This window comes from Lissotriton vulgaris, chromosome 8 (genome assembly GCF_964263255.1).
Source record: "Lissotriton vulgaris chromosome 8, aLisVul1.2, whole genome shotgun sequence".
Taxonomy (NCBI): domain Eukaryota; kingdom Metazoa; phylum Chordata; class Amphibia; order Caudata; family Salamandridae; genus Lissotriton; species Lissotriton vulgaris.
This window is the reverse complement of record NC_141696.1, coordinates 1,232,766,457-1,232,786,867: the sequence shown is the minus strand read 5'-3', so window position 1 is coordinate 1,232,786,867 and position 20,411 is coordinate 1,232,766,457. Positions and strand designations below refer to the sequence as shown.

General features: G+C 39.9%; 1 protein-coding gene across 1 annotated transcript; it reads left to right on the top strand.

The window, feature by feature from the left end:
• Positions 1-4,500: 4,500 nt before the first annotated feature.
• On the top strand, positions 4,501-12,537 carry LOC147698531 (uncharacterized). The gene is made up of 4 exons (XM_086936253.1): positions 4,501-4,938; positions 6,802-7,017; positions 8,290-8,499; positions 12,478-12,537. Exons 1-4 carry the CDS (start codon positions 4,501-4,503, stop codon positions 12,535-12,537), a joined length of 924 nt encoding a protein of 307 aa, XP_086792379.1.
• The last annotated feature ends 7,874 nt before the right edge of the window (positions 12,538-20,411 follow it).

Below are 20,411 nucleotides of genomic sequence, written 5' to 3'. Positions count from 1 at the left end.
ATACATTCTTGTGATGAGACTTCAGATACAAGTAATACGTCAGATTCCTCAGACAACATTCCAGCAGGAAATTTAGATACTATGTTAGATAATGAAACTATTACTACAGAAACAAATAATATTTTAAGTTTAGCACCTGCAGAATATAACACACCAAGAGGCCTGTATGAAGACAAAGATTCTGAATATTTGGCATTCCCAACTATATTTTGCGGAAAACGAAGGCCGACTAATGAAGAAAGGCATGTCCCAATACATTACAGCACAATATGTCAATCAGAAGTAAGAAGTAATGATCTAAGAGTAGCAAAGTGTGTTACTAATCTTTTCTTTAAATTAAAAACATTACACATTAAACAATTACAGAGCAAAATATTTATATCTCTTAGGAAATACTTTAATAATGGAAACATTATAACTGCCAAAGACATAAAGAATAAATTAGATACAATTTTGCAGTATAATGAAGGATACAAAATACTTAAAACTATCCGTAGCTCACCACCATATTGGGAGCAATGCAAAAAAGACCTCTTTGCTATGATTAGACAATTAGGATTACCAACATTTTTTTTAACTTTATCTGCTGCAGAAACGAAATGGTATCACTTAATTAACATATTATTACGTACAGAAAAGAGACCAGAATGCACAAAAGAAGAATTTAACAATATGTCATGGGAAACAAAATGCAAATTAATACAGCAAAATCCCATTACATGTGCAAGACATTTTGACTTCCAAGTTCGGAAATTATTTAATTCTGTTTTATTGCATGAAAGTAATCCAATTGGCAAAATTATTGATTACTTTTATAGAGTGGAATTCCAACAACGGGGATCACCACATATACATGCTATAATATGGATAGAAAATGCTCCACTATATGAAACTTCTGATAGAAATGAAGTCACTACTTTCATAAATAAGTATGTTACATGTGCAAAAACAGAAGAACCAGATATAGAGTCTTTACTACCTCTACAAAGACACGGCCATACCAAAAACTGCCGTATCAAACATAAAAGAACATGCAAATATCATTATCCCAGATATCCAATGCCTGAAACTTTTATACTAGAACCAATAGAGCTAGACAAAACAAATAACGAGCTCTTACAGCAAATTGAACTAATACATCTAACTATAAATAGCCAAGAATTTTCAAATTATACTTTTGAACAGTTTTTACATTCAATGAACATAGATCTAAAACAATATACTTTATGTATACAATCTATTATACAAAAAAATACTATTTTCTTGAAAAGGACACCAGCTGAATGCTTTATAAATAACTACAATCCAACTATTTTGAAAGCATGGCAAGCAAACATAGATATACAATACATCTTAGATGCATATGCATGTGCTGTGTATATTGTTTCATACATTAGTAAATCACAGCGAGGAATGAGCAAACTAATTGCCCAAGCTGCTAAAGAAGTACATGCCAATCCAAGTATTAAAGAACAACTTAAGCATATAGGGAACAAATTCTTAAACTGTACAGAAATAAGTGCCCAAGAAGCAGCATATCTAATACTACAAATTCCTTTACGGAAAAGTTCAAGATCTTTTGTATTTATCAATACAAGTCCTAATGAAAAGCGTACCTACTTATTAAAAGACATCGAAACTATCATTTCTTTACCAGATGAGTCTTGTAAAATACAATATGATAATATTATAGTCAGGTATAGTAAACGCCCTGTAAAATTAGAAACATGTACATTAGCTGACTATGCATCTATGTATAATGAAAAGAAAAAATGTAAAGGAAAAGAAGAAACAGGCCATGACAATTTCCTTATTGAAAATAACTTTCATAGCTCAGATGACGAAGAACTTGAGATAAATTTAGTAGACGAAACAAACTGCATAAAAAGAAAAAAAGCAAGAGTAATTCGCTATTGCAGATTTAACATCAAAAATGACTCAGAAAATTACTATAGAGAATTGCTCATGCTTTTTTACCCATGGAGAAATGAACATAATATAATTAATAACAAGGAAACTTATTATGAACGCTATCTAGAACTTAAAAATGCAGTTGATTCAAACCATAATAAATATAATAAACATAATAAACCACTAACAACTAATAGCAATGAAACTAGTATATTAGATACATTGCTACCACCAATAGATACAGAAGAAGAAAACACCATATTCCATGAAGTGCAAAATAATGAAAACCCATTGTATGACCTATCATTTGATTTAGGGATTAGAAGTACAAGTAGAGAAGAATCAGTAAGCAATAACATAATGCCAAAAGAACAATATGATAGTATAATGCAAAATCTAACAGCAGAACAACTTAACTTTATATATCATCATTTGAATTGGGTTAAAACAAAAGAAACACCATGCTACACATTTTGTACAGGTGGTGCAGGAGTAGGCAAAAGTTTCCTTATAACAGCACTTTACCAAACATTAGTACGTTATTACAATACAAAAGCAGGAGAAAACCCAGATAACATATATGTATTGCTTACAGCTCCAACTGGCAAAGCAGCACATAACATTCAAGGCCAAACACTACATAGTACTTTTAAAATACCTATTTCACAAACACTAACTCATAGACAGCTAACTCATGAGAATAGAAGCACACTACAAGGTCAGCTAATGCATCTTAAATTGCTAATAATTGATGAAATATCAATGGTAGGGGCTAATGTATTCAACTTTATACATAATAGATTGCAAGAGATAAAAATGTCTGATCTCCCTTTTGGCGGAATATCTATTTTAGCAATTGGAGACTTTTACCAATTGAAGCCAGTTTTTGACCCATACATATTTGACAACCCAAAACATTCATATAGGCCAGTAAGTACTAATTTATGGCAGACACATTTCAAGTTATTTGAGTTGACTAAAATAATGAGACAACAAAATGACTTGCCATTTGCTCAACTACTAAACAGATTAAGAGAAGGGAAACAAACAAATGAGGATATTATACAGATAAAAACACGAGAAATAGAGCCACCTGAAAACATTAGCAAAACGATCCCTTACATTATGGGAACTAACAATGAAGTCAATAGCATAAATAATGCAGTTTTATTAGAACATATAACCCATTACCCAGTTTACACAGCTACAGCAATAGATACAGTTGCAGCAGACTTAAGTGAAGCAGTAAAAAAAAAAATACTCAAACAGTTGCCCACAGATTCTACTAAAACAATGAGCCTGCCATCAATATTACATATTGCATTGCAATTAAGATATGATTTAACTAACAATATAAATGTCAATGATGGCTTAACAAATGGTGCAACTGGTATAGTAGAATTTGTAGAAACGATCAATAACAGCCCAAATGTAATTTGGATTAATTTTGATAAAGAAACAGTAGGCAAATTAACAAGACAAGAAAACAAACACATATATCACAGTAATATTTTGCCTCATTGGACACCCATTCATGCTATTACACGGCATTTCCAATATACACAGAAATTTATAACTATTATACGCAAACAATTCCCATTGCGACAATCATCTGCAAGAACTATACATAGAACACAAGGAGAAACAATTGAGCCCATTTACATTCACTTTAACAACAGTAAAGTACATCATCTACATTATGTAGCTTTAAGCAGAGCTAAATCTTTAGACAACATATACATTAGAAACTTTCAGCAAGACAAAATAGCTGTACATCCAAAAGTGCATGAAGAAATGACACGTTTAAGAACACACATGCAATTACAAATATCAGTACCACAATTAGATAGCTATAGACAACAGTGTAATATAATTGTCCATAACATACGGTCCTTGCAAAGAAATTACACTGCTATTAAATCAGACAAAAATATCATGAACAGTGATATTATATGCCTCACTGAAATCAACACAACTAGAAAAGCAGATAAGAATACGTTCTTAATAGAACAATATCACCTAGTATTATTTGATAAATTTCACAAACAGCACACAAAGCATGGTATTGCCATTTACTACAAAAAAAACATGCTTTTATCGCCAATATATCAAACACAACACGATATTGACTTTTTATTTTTCACTCAGCATCTTAATGATTCACAATACTTATTTATTATACTGTACAAACCACCACATGTACTTTTGCAGACATTACTACAAGTTTTAAGTAGCATAATTAACTTGTATCCAAATTCAAAATATGTCATCATGGGAGACTTCAATATAGATTTAACACAAATGTCACCAAACAGAACTTTGCTATTAGAATATATGCTGCAGCAATTTCAATGCCAGCAAAAAATACAACAATACACAACAGACTACAATTCTACACTAGATCACATCTATACTAATGACAACATCATGCACTACGGTACATTAGAATCATATTATAGTGATCACAAAGCATTATGGGTGGCAGTTTAAAATGCAACCACTTCATTAACATGCTATTTTATTACAGGTAATAGCAAAAGGGGAAAAATTTATGCTCAGAATGTGTACTAACATTTTCTCTCATTTCAGATGATTTCCATACAAGACCTCAAACAAATGAAACATGAAGACAACAAACCTTACCAGAAAACAATCCGAGCCAACGTAATAAAATGTTCGACAAAAACAAACTATACAAATGCAAAACAAGAGCACAAAGTCATGTATCATCTAGCTCTAGCTGATGAAAGTAGTTGCATTAAAGCAACGTGCTACAATGAGCCATTTTACCAGCAAACTAAAGAAGGACAAGCTATTATGATTCGCAATTTCTTAGCCAAAAACAATGTGATTATCATCACAAAACAAACGAAACTATCACGCATGATGCCCTTATCTATACCTCAAGAAATAATACAGGAGGCAGAATATATCCTACAACCCCCTGCTCCACCAATATCACCAATAAAAACAGTTAAAGCAGCTTCACTACGCTCATTAATGAGCATTTCTGGGACTATTGCTGAGGTAAGCTTATGAAAAAAAAAAAAAACCTCACCCTTTTACACGCACACTATATACCAAAAACTCTTGCACACAATACTTACACCTTTAACAAACTCTCACTCTTTGACAAACTCTCCCTCTTTGACAGACTCTCCCTCTTTGACAGACTCTCTCCCTCTTTGACAGACTCTCTCGCTCTTTGACAGACTCTCTCTCTCTTTGACAGACTCTCTCTCTCTTTGACAGACTCTGTCTCTCTTTGACAGACTCTCTCTCTTTGACAGACTCTCTCTCTCTTTGACAGACTCTCTCTCTCTTTGACAGACTCTCTCTCTCTCTCTTTGACAGACTCTCTCTCTCTTTGACAGACTCTCTCTCTCTTTGACAGACTCTCTCTCTCTTTGACAGACTCTCTCTCTTTGACAGACTCTCTCTCTTTGACTCTCTTTCACTCTCTCTTTGACTCTCTTTGACTCTCTCTTTGACTCTCTCTTTGACTCCCTCTCTCTCTCTTTGACAGACTCTCTCTCTCTTTAAAAGGCTCTCTCTCTCTTTCACAGACTCTCTCTTTCACAGACTCTCTCTCTCTTTGACAGACTCTCTCTCTCTTTGACAGACTCTCTCTCTCTTTGACAGACTCTCTCTCTTTCACAGACTCTCTCTCTTTGACTCTCTTTGACTCCCTCTCTTTCTTTGACAGACTCTCTCTCTCTTTAACAGACTCTCTCTCTCTTTGACAGACTCTCTCTCTCTTTGACAGACTCTCTCTTTGACAGACTCTCTCTTTGACAGACTCTCTCTTTGACAGACTCTCTCTCTTTGACAGACTCTCTCTCTCTTTAACAGACTCTCTCTCTCTTTCACAGACTCTCTCTCTCTTTCACAGACTCTCTCTCTCTTTCACAGACTCTCTCTCTCTTTGACAGACTCTCTCTCTCTTTGACAGACTCTCTCTCTCTTTGACAGACTCTCTCTCTTTCACAGACTCTCTCTCTTTGACTCTCTTTGACTCCCTCTCTCTCTTTGACAGACTCTCTCTCTCTTTAACAGACTCTCTCTCTCTTTGACAGACTCTCTCTCTCTTTGACAGACTCTCTCTCTTTGACAGACTCTCTCTCTCTTTGACAGACTCTCTCTCTTTGACAGACTCTCTCTCTTTGACAGACTCTCTCTCTTTGACAGACTCTCTCTCTTTGACAGACTCTCTCTCTTTGACAGACTCTCTCTCTTTGACAGACTCTCTATCTCTCTTTAAGCAGACTCTCTCTCTTTGACTCTCTCTTTGACTCTCTCTTTGACTCTCTCTTTGACTCCCTCTCTTTGACAGACTCTCTCTCTCTTTGACAGACTTTCTCTCTTTGACAGACTCTCTCTCTTTGACAGACTCTCTCTCTTTGACAGACTCTCTCTTTCTTTGACAGACTCTCTTTGACTATCTCTCTTTGACTCTCTCTTTGACTCACTCTCTCTCTTTGACAGACTCTCTTTGACAGACTCTCTCTTTGACAGACTCTCTCTTTGACAGACTCTCTCTTTGACAGACTGTCTCTCATTGACAGACTGTCTCTCTGACAAACTCTCTCTCTTTGACAGACTCTCTCTCTTTGACAGACTCTCTCTCTCTTTGACAGACTCTCTCTCTCTTTGACAGACTCTCTCTCTTTGACAGACTCTCTCTCTTTGACAGACTCTCTCTCTTTAACACACTCTCTCTCTCTTTGACAGACTCTCTATTTGACAGACTCTCTCTTTGACAGACTCTCTCTCTTTGACAGACTCTCTCTCTTTGACAGACTCTCTCTCTTTGACAGACTCTCTCTCTCTTTCATAGACTCTCTCTTTGACAGACTCTCTCTAATTTCTATTACCAATTTTGTCTTACAGGAAGAAGAAATAAAAACAATTGTTATTGCTGGACAAGATACAAAACTTAAATCAATAACTGTGAAAGATACAACGGACTCAGTAAAAATAACTCTTTGGAGAGATGCCACTGACTTTCCCATTGAAATTGGATCCTACATAAAGATGACGCACCTGACAGTGCATGAATTTAACAACAATAAAATGTTAAACACAACAAGAAATACACAATTTCAAGTAAGTACAAATTATAAAAATATTAATAACTTGCTCTACTACTCAATCTATACTATCTACTTTTTAAAACACCATCAAACTCTATATTCGCTAATTACAATTCACTCAAACTCTCGCTTCTAATACTCTCTATCTAAATCGATTAAGCTATACTATGTATTCTACTAATCACTACTATAAAACTCACTAATACTCTCCACTAATAAATCTACTACTCAATCTTAACTACTCTCTCTTTATTACTCTCTCTCTTTGACAGACTCTCTCTCTCTTTGACAGACTCTCTCTCTTTGACAGACTCTCTCTATTTGACAGACTCTCTCTCTTTGACAGACTCTCTCTCTTTGACAGACTCTCTCTTTCTTTGACAGACTCTCTCTTTCTTTGACAGACTCTTTGACTATCTTTGACTATCTCTCTTTGACAGACTATTCGCTTTGACAGACTCTCTCTTTGACAGACTCTCTCTCTTTGACAGACTCTCTCTCTCTTTGACAGACTCTCTCTCTCTTTGACTATCTCTTTGACAGACTCTCTCTCTTTGACAGACTTTCTTCGACAGACTGTCTCTCTTTGACAGACTGTCTCTCTTTGACAGACTGTCTCTCTTTGACAGACTGTCTCTCTTTGACAGACTGTCTCTCTTTGACAGACTGTCTCTCTGACAAACTCTCTCTTTGACAGACTCAATCTTAACTACTCTCTCTTTATTACTCACACCATAAAAAAACACTATTACAGAAAAATATCATTCACTATTTCACAATAACTTACTAATAATGCCCAAATATCACTTACAAACATAACTTTAATACTAACACGTAAGTACACAATTTTTGGTAGTTTTCAAATTAAGTTTATACTACTACGCCAATAACTTCAATACTCCAAAAATACTTAACTGTGCACTCAAAATCATACACACTCTACTAATAACTCAGTCTACTCACACTGCACTATTAACTATAATCACTATTTACAATACTATTCTAAAACACAAAACTAGTACCTAATACTCACTATTTATTAAAACTTACTTTTACTAAAGTAGCTATAACATTACAAAACAGTTTCTAATCCTCTATTATACACACTATATTATACCTTTTCACTATACCTACTCACAATCTATCCTTTCTTAAACTATCTTCACTACTTATTAACATTATTTAAAGCTGCATATAACAAGAAATTTTTCCGTAGGTCAACACAAGAAAAGAAATAAAAGAACTTCATAAATATGAAATTAACTAAATTCTTTTTCCTTCACAGAAAATACAACCACCAGAAGAAGAAATAAATATGACTATATATGGCCTAGAAACTGCGAATCAGGAACACAGTACACTAAATGTACATATTGATAATGCAGAAAATTTACAATCTGTAGAAATAAATAACAATATTCTACTGGACTTCTTCAATATACCACCGGACATTGACGACATTCAAGAAGCTCTAATGCCAATCTTGCCAAAAAATGTAAATGTAATATTACAAAATGGATACATACGAAAAATACATGAGTTGTAAATAACAAAACAATACTTTACTGTAAATAAAAGTACTAAAAGAAGATATTCAAATTATGATTCTGTAAAAAGGCTAAAAATACAGTATTTTAATTACAGTTTAATTTGCTTGCAAACAATAATACTAAATATATTTACTTAAATAAAATTTTTAAAGCTTTTTATCTTGTATTTGCATTATTATTTACAGAGTACATAAGATATGTTAATAGACAATTTTACTTTAAAAATACTACAACAAATGCAATTATTCTATAGCAAATTGAGCAAAATGCAAAAAATGTTACTGTGCTAATTTTTTTTTTACAGAGGCTACACTACATGCACTCATTCGATGTTATGTAGCAAATTCATCTGTCTTATACATTGTGAAAAAATGGTAACAAAAAAACATCCAACGTTCATTGGAAATGCTACTCCCATAATAATGCTCATACGCCCACATTTTCATCCATCCACCCATCATTCACCCCACCACCTTTTCATACTTCATTCATACATGCAACATTTTCTCCATCCATACATCCATCTTCCTTACATCCATCTAACATTTCATTCTCCCAAATATACATCCATCCACACACCCTTTCATCAACTATCATTCATCCACTTACCTTTTCACACATCCATCCATGCAACTTTTTATTTAGCCTTTCAACCTCCAATCCATACATCCTTCATCCATCCACGCTATCATATCCATACACCCACACTTTCTCCATCCACACATCATTCATCGCATCCACCCATCATTCACCACAGCACCTTTTCACACATACATACACCATTCATACATGCAAGTTTTAGCCATCCATACATCCAGCCATGTTTTCTTCCATCCATACTTCATCCGTCCACCCTTTTATCCTTTCATGCATCCTTTCATCCACACTTTTATTGATCCATCCACACTTGCATCTTTCTATCCATACATCCATCCTTTTCACATCCACCCTTCAATTCATACACCCACCTACATTTGCACACATCCATCATTCATGCAACATTTTTATTAATACATCCATCTACCATTTATTATACTAACAATACATCCATCCACACTTTCAGTTTCCCATCCATACATCCATCTTTACACATACACACTTCTATCCATCCACTCATCATTTGTCCAACAGCATTTTCACCGATCCATCAATCATTCGTCCATGCAACATTTTTCACATCTATCTTAAACATTAATTCCCCAATCTATACACACATCAACGCATCCATCCAGCCACACAATACTTATCCACCTACATTTTCACTCATACATCATACATCCATGCAACATTTGAACTATCCATCCTTTCATTTTTCCATCCATCCATCCTACATGCTTCATCCATTCAATCTTTCATCTATACATCAATACACACACACTTTCATCCATCCACCCATCATTCATCACACCACCTTTTCACACCTCCATACATCATTCATCCATTCAACATTTTATACATCCATACATCCACCTTTTATTACATCCGTCCTTCTTCCGTCCACCCTTTCATCATTCCACGCATCCTTTCATCCATTCACACTTTCAACAATACATCCTGCATCCAACCACACTTTCATCCTTCCATCCATACATCCATCCTTTACACATCCACACACCTTTTCACACATCCATCATTCATCCATGCGACATTTTATACATCAATCTTCAAATTATTCGAAAGTTATGGAATTGTTCAAACTAGTAAAGTCACTATGCAATATAGTTCCTATGCATAGTTCAGTGGCATCCTAAAATGCCTTATTGATGTTTTACAACAAAACGTGAAATCACTTTCTAAGACCTTGACTTCATTGTATATGTTGTTTAAAGAAGTTTCTAAGCAACTGCCTGCATCCATCTAACAGTGCCATGCATCCTTTCATACACACTTTTATTCATCCATCCTTCATCCAGCCACACTTCCACATTTCCATACATCCATCCTTTACTCATCCACCCTTCAATCCATACACCCATCATACAGCCACATACATTTCAACACATCCATCCATCACATTCATCTACCATTTCATTCTACTAACAATACATCCATCCACTTTCAGCTTTCCATCCATACATCATTTACACATCCACCCTTCAATCCAGTCACTCATCATTTTTCCAACAACTTTCTCAACTATCAATCAATCATTCATCCATGCAACATTTTCTACATTCATCTTAAAATTTCATTCCACAATCTATACACACATCAACACATCCTTCCAGCCACACATTATTTATCCACATAGCTTTTCACACATGCATCATACATCCATGCAACTTTAACTATCCATCCTTTCATTCTTCCACCCATCCTTCATACATCCTTCATACATCCATCATTTCATCTATACATCAATTCACCCACACTTTCATCCATCCACCCATCATTCATCACAGCACCTTTTCACACATCCATCAATTCACCCACACTTTCATCCATCCACCCATCATTCATCACACCACCTTTTCACACATCCATACATCATTCATCCATGCAACATTTTATACATCCATCCACCTACATTTTCTTTTATCCGTCCTTCCGTCCAACATTTCATCCATTCACACTTTCAACAATCCATCCTGCATCCATCCACACTTTCATCCTTCCATACATCCATCCTTTACACATCCACACACGTTTTCACACATCCATCATTCATCCATGCAACATTTTATACATCAATCTTCGGATTCTTCAGAAGTTATGGTTTTTTCAAACTAGTAAAGTCACTGTGCAATATTGTACTTATGCATGGTTCGGTGGGACATCCTCAAGTGCCTTATTGATGTTTTCCAACAATACATGCAATCGCATTCTAAGCCCTTCACATCATTGTATATGTTGTTTAAAGAAGTTTCAAAGCAGCTGCCTGCATCCATCTAAAAGTGGCTTGTACAAGATATGTTTCCATAAGTTGAAAAAAAGTACACAAAACTTTACTGTAAATGGAACTAAAAAAACAATAAGTAAATTATGTTTCATACAAAATGTAAAAGTATTTTCAGTACAGTTTAATTTGCTTACAATAATAAATATATTTACTTAAATAAAAAACATAAACCTTATTTTGTCTTTGCATTATTATTTACAAACAACATAAATGTTACTATGCAAATCTAGTTTAACAAAAATACAACAAATGCACTCATTCTATGTTCTATAGCAGAGTGGAGCTTCAGAGTAGAGCTTCAGAGTGGAGCTTCAGAGTGGAGCTTCAGAGTGCAGAATGTTAAAAGCAATGCCAATAGCTCTAACTTTAACAAAGGCAAAACCATTGCATTGTAAATGCTTGTTTATTAGGGAGGCTATTAATGGTGATCTTGGCGAGTATGGCGTAGTGGTCTGTCCGCGGCAAGGGCAGGATATCTGTTATTTGTAGACCTTCGACGTTGGAGAATATGGCATCCAAAGTGTGACCCGCCGAGTGGGTGGGAGAGGTGACTAGTTGTTTTAACCCCAGTATTTCCAAATCGGAGATTAAAGTGGACGTGTCAGTTTGATTGCCTTGTTCCAAATGAAAATTCAGGTCGCCTAGGACCGTGAACGAACTTTCGGTGGCAACTGATTCCATTATGGTATTAATATAAGTAAGGAAACCTGTCTTCGTTCCAGGGGGGCGGTATATCAATATCCCTTTAAAAATGAAAACGGCTGATAGCTTGATGCCAAACTGCATGGATTCACAGAAGGTGGATGGAATTGGGGTCGTTCTAACAGAGAACCGTTCTCTAGCTATAATAGCCAGTCCTCCTCCTTTTTTCCTGACTCTGTCCTGGCGGTAAGCTCTGTATCCGTTAGGTACAGCAATTGCCAGATCTGACTCGGATGCATCATCCGTCCACGTTTCTGTGACAAAAAGAATGTCTAGTTTAAAGTCGGTTATCAAATCTGCTATATCCTGCCTGTGCTTACAGAGTGAGCGGGCATTAATCAGAGCAACTATAATGACGTCCTCTTTCGAGATCATTACTTGATTAGTATAGGCAGGAGCCGTTAGTATAGGTATTGTACTGTTACAGTGTGAGCATTTTGTGGCGAGTTCGGCCGAAGCCAGAGAGGGGTCTATCCTTGTGCAACACGTGTTTAGTGATGGCCGGAGTGTCAGCAAAGAAGATTGGGAATAGTTCTGGGTGCTATTTGGTGCCGGTCGGGCAGGGGTTATGGCCCTGGGCCCGGTCCCGGCGCGGACGGGTGCAGACGGGCTTGCCTTAGGCGCACCTTCGGCGCGCAATCGTCGCACCCACTGCGCTCGTCCGCTGCGCTTCCGGTAGGGACACATCCTATATACAAGTGGGGGAGAGGCTTGGAAGGGGGCGTGGCCAAAGCAGGTGGGCGTGTCCTGCTCAATGCGGAAATGGCAGCAAAGATGAAAAAAAACACCTCGCCCGCTGCAGCGCTAAATCCGCTGTGCAGGGGTGTCAATGAGCAGAGAGAGTTAGCTGCGCCAAGGCAGGCAAGTGTGGAGTTTTAAAAACACAAATTTATACAATTTTAAAAATGACCAGACATCGTAGCTCCCGGCTGTGCCTCAGGAGAAGTAGGTGAATCAGGGCGGCGCTTGTACTCAGCGCTATAAGTAGGCTTGGCGAATGGGGCGTGGCCAACGCAGGTGGGCGTGTCCTGCTCAATGCGGAAATGGCGGCAAAGATGATCAAAAACACCTCGCCCGCTGCAGCGCTAAATCCGCTGTGCAGGGGTGTCAATGAGCAGAGACAGTTAGCTGCACCAAGGCAGGCAAGTGTGGAGTTTTAAAAACACAAATTTATACAATTTTAAAAATGACCAGAGATCGTAGCTCCCGGCTGTGCCTCAGGAGAAGTAGGTGAATCAGGGCGGCGCTTGTACTCAGCGCTATAAGTAGGCTTGGCGAAGGGGGCGTGGCCAACGCAGGTGGGCATGTCCTGCTCAATGGGGAAATGGCAGCAAAGATTATCAAAAACACCTCGCCCGCTGCAGCGCTAAATCCGCTGTGCAGGGGTGTCAATGAGCAGAGAGAGTTAGCTGCGCCAAGGCAGGCAAGTGTGGAGTTTTAAAAACACAAATTTATACAATTTTAAAAATGACTAGAGATCGTTGCTCCCGGCTGTGCCTCAGGAGAAGTAGGTGAATCAGGGCGGCGCTTGTACTCAGCGCAATAAGTAGGCTTGGCGAAGGGGGCGTGGCCAACGCAGGTGGGCGTGTCCTGCTTGATGCGGAAATGGCGGCAAAGATGATCACAAACACCTCGCCCGCTGCAGCGCTAAATCCGCTGTGCAGGGGTGTCAATGAGCAGAGAGAGTTAGCTGCGCCAAGGCAGGCAAGTGTGGAGTTTTAAAAACACAAATTTATACAATTTTAAAAATGACCAGAGATCGTAGCTCCCGGCTGTGCCTCAGGAGAAGTAGGTGAATATACCATGTATTGATACCAGATGCTCCCTAAAATACAACATTTCCTAGCTAGCATAATGGAAAGTTTCGATTCTATAAGGACGTGGAGGCAAGGATTACGCTCATATTTCTTCACTTTATTCCAAACAGCAACTATTTAGTAAACAAACTACATTTTCCAGAAAAACATCAGGGAATGAAAAAACATCAGAACCAATCATTAAACAGTCCCATCAACATAGTCCATCTTCACTGCTTATGCCCCTTCTTTCTTCGTGCGAGAGCTGCCTTCCTGAATGAAGAATCCTTTCCACATTGTCTCAGGCCTGTTTGGATAAGTTATTCCCTAAAACAAAAAAAACACACTTGTAAAATCCTCTCACCTTACTCATAAAGCACAGACCAAGCGTGTGTGAAACAACTTCAATAGAAAAAGAACCTTCTGCCATGCCTCATAAAAAAATAACATTATTATACATGGCAACAATATCCGTTAAACATCATTTTCAGAAAACTTGCAAACATACTTATGCTTACGATAACTCATGGGAGGGATCAGGATCTTTGCTTGGGTGGGAATAATCCTTGCCTTCACGTCCTTAATAGAATTGAAACTTCCCGTTATGCTAGCGAGGTCATTTTATATTCTATATCAGGACTGGAGGGTAGGATTATGCTAGTTGAAAGCCTACTTACCACCACAGTAACCATATCCACTACCGGCTTAAAATAGAACATCTTAAATGTGTAATATGAGGATCAATCGCCCGCATGCACTATGTCCTACAGGTGAGTCCCCACCGAAAAAGCTGTGGAAGCCATAGTGCCTCTTGCTGAGTGTGCCTTGAAAATTAACATGTCAAAACCTGCCCTTGCATGACATAACTCACCCATTGAGCTATGGTATGAGAAGTCACCACCTTGAACGGCTTACACAAAGCACTAAGGAGTTGTCGTTCTCCCACTGGACGCACGTCTTCTGTCAATTCGTCATAAGCTTTAAGACAACTGACCACATACAATTTTAGAACCTTCTCAAACATGGAATACAAAATAATCCTTGAATTACGTTTTGTACATCTTATAATATGGAATGTAACCCATTCAGGAGTGAAAATCCTACCTGTAACATCCACGTCCCGAACATCTGACACCCTTTTGCAGTAAAGTAGACACAGTTACATGGCCAGTTTAGCAGACAGCCAGTTCCTTTCTGGATATTTATTGCTTGGCCAAGAGTGAAACAAGTTGAGTTCCAAATCCACACCCCACAGTGAGGAATAGCGAGGCTGTGGAGGCATTAACTGCCGCTCCCCCATCATCAATTTCCAGACCAATGGATGCTTCATCACCTTTAAACCTTCAGTGGGCAAATGACCGGCCGATATAACTGAATGGAAAGTATTTACTGACCTGTAAGCCATACCATCACAGACCAACGGTGAAACAACTCCTGATGCCATGAGATCAGCATCCCTTTGCAGACGCCAACATACCCATCTGCCCGAAGCAGACCTGTATCTCCTATTGATGCCATCTGCCCAGGTTTTGGACAGAATATCCTGAGCCTTTTCCAAAAGCCCTCTGACTTTCCATCTAGCCCTGTAATCCTCCAGGCCATGACTGGAAGGTTCCCCTCGAGGACCGAATGATGAGGTTTCCCCAAGGGGTCCAGGTGAATGTCCTGTCTCTGGGGTAGATGAATTGGAGAATCCCTGGAAAGTTCCATCAGTACTGGAAACCATACTGAGAACTCCAAATCAGTGTGACTGCTACCAGGTACGCTTGCTGTTATCTGGTTTGTGCGGCCACCCACAGAGAATAGGAGTAACACGTACCCATCCTCCACACTCCAGTCCTGAAGGAACGCATCCATCACGTCCGCTAGTGGATCCGGCCTCCAACTGAAGATCCTATTCAATTGTCAATTGAGACAAGAAGCAAAGATGTTCACTGAGAATGGCCCTCATATGCTTAGGAGAACTTGAAACACTTTGGATAAAGCTGACACGCTAAATCCTGCAGATGGCAGGAATGCCAGCAGGTCAAATTGTTGAACTTTCCTGGAATGTTCTCTGCCGCTACCAAGATGTTGCGTTCTAAGCAATAGCTCCAAAACCTCTTTGCCAGTTCTGCCAGCATCCTGGACCATGGATCACCCAGGCAATTGATATATTGCACTGCTGAGATGGTGTCCATAGTCAGCAGTACGGAACACCTCACGTCATCCTGCATTCAACAACAGACCACAAATGAACCAGTCAAAAGCTCCAGGCAGTTGATGTGTAATGATTGTTCTTCGAGCGACCACTTTCCTCCTGTGGACACCCCACCACAACGGGCCCCCAGTAACTTCTGCTAGCAAGGGACTCAATCACAATGTCCGGACTGGAACTAAAGATGGCCCTTCCATTCCAGACCTCCATTTGATTTAGCCACCACAGCATGTCCTCCCTGACCTATGTTGAAATCGTAACTATTGCTGCATAAGATGCACCCTTCCGAAGAAGATCCGCTTTCAACCTTTGTAGTTCCCTGTAGAGGAGAGGACCTGGGAAGATTGCTTGGATGGAAGATGCTAACAGCCCTATTAAATGGGCCAAATGCATGAGGGATGTGTGAGTCATGGTCATAGGTTTCCTGATTTCATGGCAAATTCATGCCATCTTCTTGGCTGGAAGCCTGAGAGTAGAGTCTTGGGAATTGATTATAAAACACAGAACGGTCGTCTCATGAGCCAGTGCCAGAAGGGACTTTTTTCCGTTCATCACAAATCCCAGATACTGCAGTAAATCCACCATCATCTGAAGCTGAGCTGACAGCACCTTCGGGCACTGATCCATCATCAGAAGATTGTCTAGATAAACAATCAAGTGAATGCCTCTGGTGAGGAGAAACTCCACCACTGGCTTGAGAACCTTGGTGAAACACCTTGTGGCAGGTGACAGGCTGAAGGACATCATCCAAAACTCAAAGACCTGCTGACCCCAAATGAACTGTAGAAACTAGCGATGAGGCTGGAAAATAGGAAACATTATATAGGCATCCTTGAGGTCTAAACAAACCAGCCAATCATCCGGACACTAAAGATCCTGCAAAATATAGATTCCCTCGAACTGGAAAAGCTGGTAAACAAGCCATTCATTGACCTCTTTGAGATTGAGTACTGGACGCTAACCCTCCGTCTCTTTTTTCCACCAAAAAGATGTTGATGACAAATCCGGAATGATTAAGAGCAGAGGGCGTGATTGCTCCCTTTTTTGACAAGTCTGTTAACTCCAGAACCACTATGGCAGCCTGGCTCTCGGTAAAAACCAGAAAATGAGTATGAGCAACCTGAAATCGAGTCCCAACCGAAAACTGCAGATCATTTGAAAGACCCATGCGTCTGAAGTGACCTCCCCTCAATTGTCAGTGATCAGATGCAACCTTCCTCCAACTTTTACTTGGGAAGAACTGAGAGTCCTTAACTTAGTCCCTGTGGCACGACCATGTCCATTCCTCCTGCCTCCAAGGGTTTGTCGGAAGCGTCGAGGGGATAAAAGTTGCTAAATTGTGTCTAGTCTAGGGATTATCCCTGGCGCTAGCCTTGGCCATTTTGGGAGGCATTGGAAGCAAAGTGGCCAATCGAGCGCCCCTGCCCTCCAACAACATCCTTGGGGTAAAACCTTTTTTATTGATGCCTGCACCATATAAGAATTGAAGGTGGCAGCAGATGTTCCCATCTCCTTAATAAAGGGGCTCAATCAATCCTCCCTAGACAGAGGGACCAACCTCTGAAGCTGCCAATTCTCCCAGTTTTTGATCCACCTTAATCAGAAGGGAATGATGCCTCTACGCAGAGAGCGCAAAATTTACATTGCCCAACAACATCAATGCTCTTTGAGCCCATCCAGACAGAACCTCAGGAGATATGAGTTTACAAGACTTTTTGGCTTCTTCAGTCATGTCTAACATCTTTGTGATGGGCTCGACCAAATACAGTAGCTTATCTTGGCATGACCGACATGAGCGAACAATGCCTTTCTTAGGGTCTCTATATATTTTGACAGAAACGTCACCATAAAATCATTAATCTCTGCAGTAACTGTAAGGGCCTCCTTGCCCTCTAGAAATGGTCTGTGGCCCTCCATCTGTAAACTGGCTCAAACATCCTTATCTAGAGGCCTATGCAGCCTCGCTGCCACATACGCTGCCATCTTCTCATTGGGAGACCACATAGAAGACCTAGGGTGAAGGAGATCATCCGGGTCTAACATATCCACAGTTAGAGACTCTGTAACAGCTGCAGGTGTGGGGGTTGGGACGTTGTCTGCTGAGGGATGCCAAGGGAGTCATCCCCAAAAGGGCCCAGCGATAGAGCAGGCTGTTCAAAGGAATCCAATGTAGGGGCCTGCAGGTCTGCTTGCAAGGCAGCATCTTTTAGGTACTCGTAAGCGTCCTTATCAACGCCATGGTCAGCAGGACAATTAGGCCCTTGATGCAGTACCTTTTTCTGTTGTGCTAGTGCCAGCTGCTCAATTTTACGTTCAAGGGCCGCCAAGGCCAGGACGACAGCATGCTCTGTGGAGGCGTCTACAGCCACATAAAATTCATCATCCAAAGGCAGGAAAGTGACATCCTCCTCCTCCATATACTCAGTTTCTGCTGCTTGCATGGCAGAATATTTAAGGTGATAGGAAAACTAGCAATTAAGGAGAGTCAAGGACTCAAGATTACGAGACCACAGCCTCTGGAAAATTTTAAGGGTTGACAGCCTTGGCTGGTCTCAGCAGTGCAGTAGGGCTGGCAACAAGCTAGAAGGCTCTAACAGGCTTGCACCAGACCACCAGGTCTTGTAAAAACAAGGGCCCTTAATTTGACTAAGACCTGCACTGTGGCCAAGTAGGGCTGCTACCCTAATACAAGTCCCACTAGACAAGCATCTGGCTGACACCCTTGCATGAAGAATTACTGGTGCCAGTGGGGTTAATTTTACATACCTGACGCTATCAGGCATAGCAGTCACTTGGATGCTTTTAGTAGTAGCTTCATCATGACAAGAGACTGGGACAGATGTCACAGGAACACACACTGGTGAGGAGGGATGTGGAGGGCACCTTATTGGGGTCAGGGGGGAGTTTAATTCAGGATTTAGAATTTGCAAATCAAGATCCATACTATGATTACGCATAATTCATCAATGTATTATTGTATTGCTTCAATGTTCTTTGGGGAGATCCATGTGTGGTACGTTGGGGGAGGAATGCTGGGATGCTTGCCATAAGTTGATAGTGAATGGTTATGAATAGTTTATTTTGCACATACGAAACCAATCAAATATGTTAAAAAAATAAAAATAAATCAGGATAGCGGTCCCCGCAATAAGCAAAAACTCTCAATGACAGACCCCACCAACGAGGAGTAGTCTTCCAGGCTGAAACATGGGCAAGCCTGTCGTAGTTGGCCCGTTTTGATTAGCGATTAGCCGAATCTACACGTTGTCCTCCTTAACTTGGCTATATACGATAAACGCCATTTTGAATGTTGCAGCGGCCATCTTAGACCATGAGCGGCCTCGTGGCCGACGTGCCCTTTAGTCCTTTGTCCGTTCCACTGACCACTCTCATCTGCCCAGCAACAGGCTATTTTTAGTACTGGTCAAGCCACACATGCGCAGTTCTCACTGACCCGTAAACCTTCAGGAATGTGCCGCTAACTGACCAGCGGGTTTGAAACTCTCCAATGAGCTGGCAGTATTTCAAAACATGACCATATATGTCTCTAAAACTGTGTTTTAGCTTGTGCCGCCTAAACTTTTATTGCCCCAAAATTGTATATAAACGGGGTCACACCGGTGTTCGGTGTGATACCTCTTGCATTACCGAAGGGTGCTGTTTGAGTGTACCACCACCCCATGGGGTCTTAATAAACTTGTTCTTTGCCTTTTACAGTTTCCGTGCCAACAGTTCTTGTGTGTAAGTGGGTAATCTCTGGAGCGTGTAGGCCTTGGGAACCCCGAATACTTCAATTGGCGACCACGAAGGGACTCATCGGCGACTCGGATGCCCGAAGGAGAGGTCGTGACGAAGGCTTGGAAATCCGCCATGGGCGCGCGCTGCCACAAGTGACCCGAGTCTTGGCTGCCACGGTGTTTTTTCCTTCCCTTCCGATCTGACCTTCCAGGTGGCGCCGGTCTCCGACTGAGTCTTCGAAGTGTCTGCATCGCTGAGAAAGTGCCGTTTGGCTGATTTGGCTTACAAGACCTTGGCAGTTGGAACCTGGACCTTTGGGAATTTGGTAAGCTTTGTGGTCGGTAAGGTAGTCTTTGGACGCTTACCGAAGTTCTATGACTTGTGTTCGGTAAGGTAGTCTTCGGACGCTTACTGAAAATTTGCGCTTTGTGATCGGCGAGGACGCTTGCCGAATTCTATGAACTTTGATTTGAGTTAGCTAACATTGTGAATTTGTGATCTTTGAACTTATATGTGTAGTGCACT

Bases quoted from the DNA above. Each gene is read 5' to 3' on its own strand.
- LOC147698531 (XM_086936253.1), top strand. From the start codon at position 4,501: ATGATTTCCATACAAGACCTCAAACAAATGAAACATGAAGACAACAAA. The intron at 4,939-6,801 runs GTAAGCTTATGA...TTTGTCTTACAG, and splicing joins TTTCTGGGACTATTGCTGAG to GAAGAAGAAATAAAAACAAT. The intron at 7,018-8,289 runs GTAAGTACAAAT...TTTCCTTCACAG, and splicing joins CAAGAAATACACAATTTCAA to AAAATACAACCACCAGAAGA.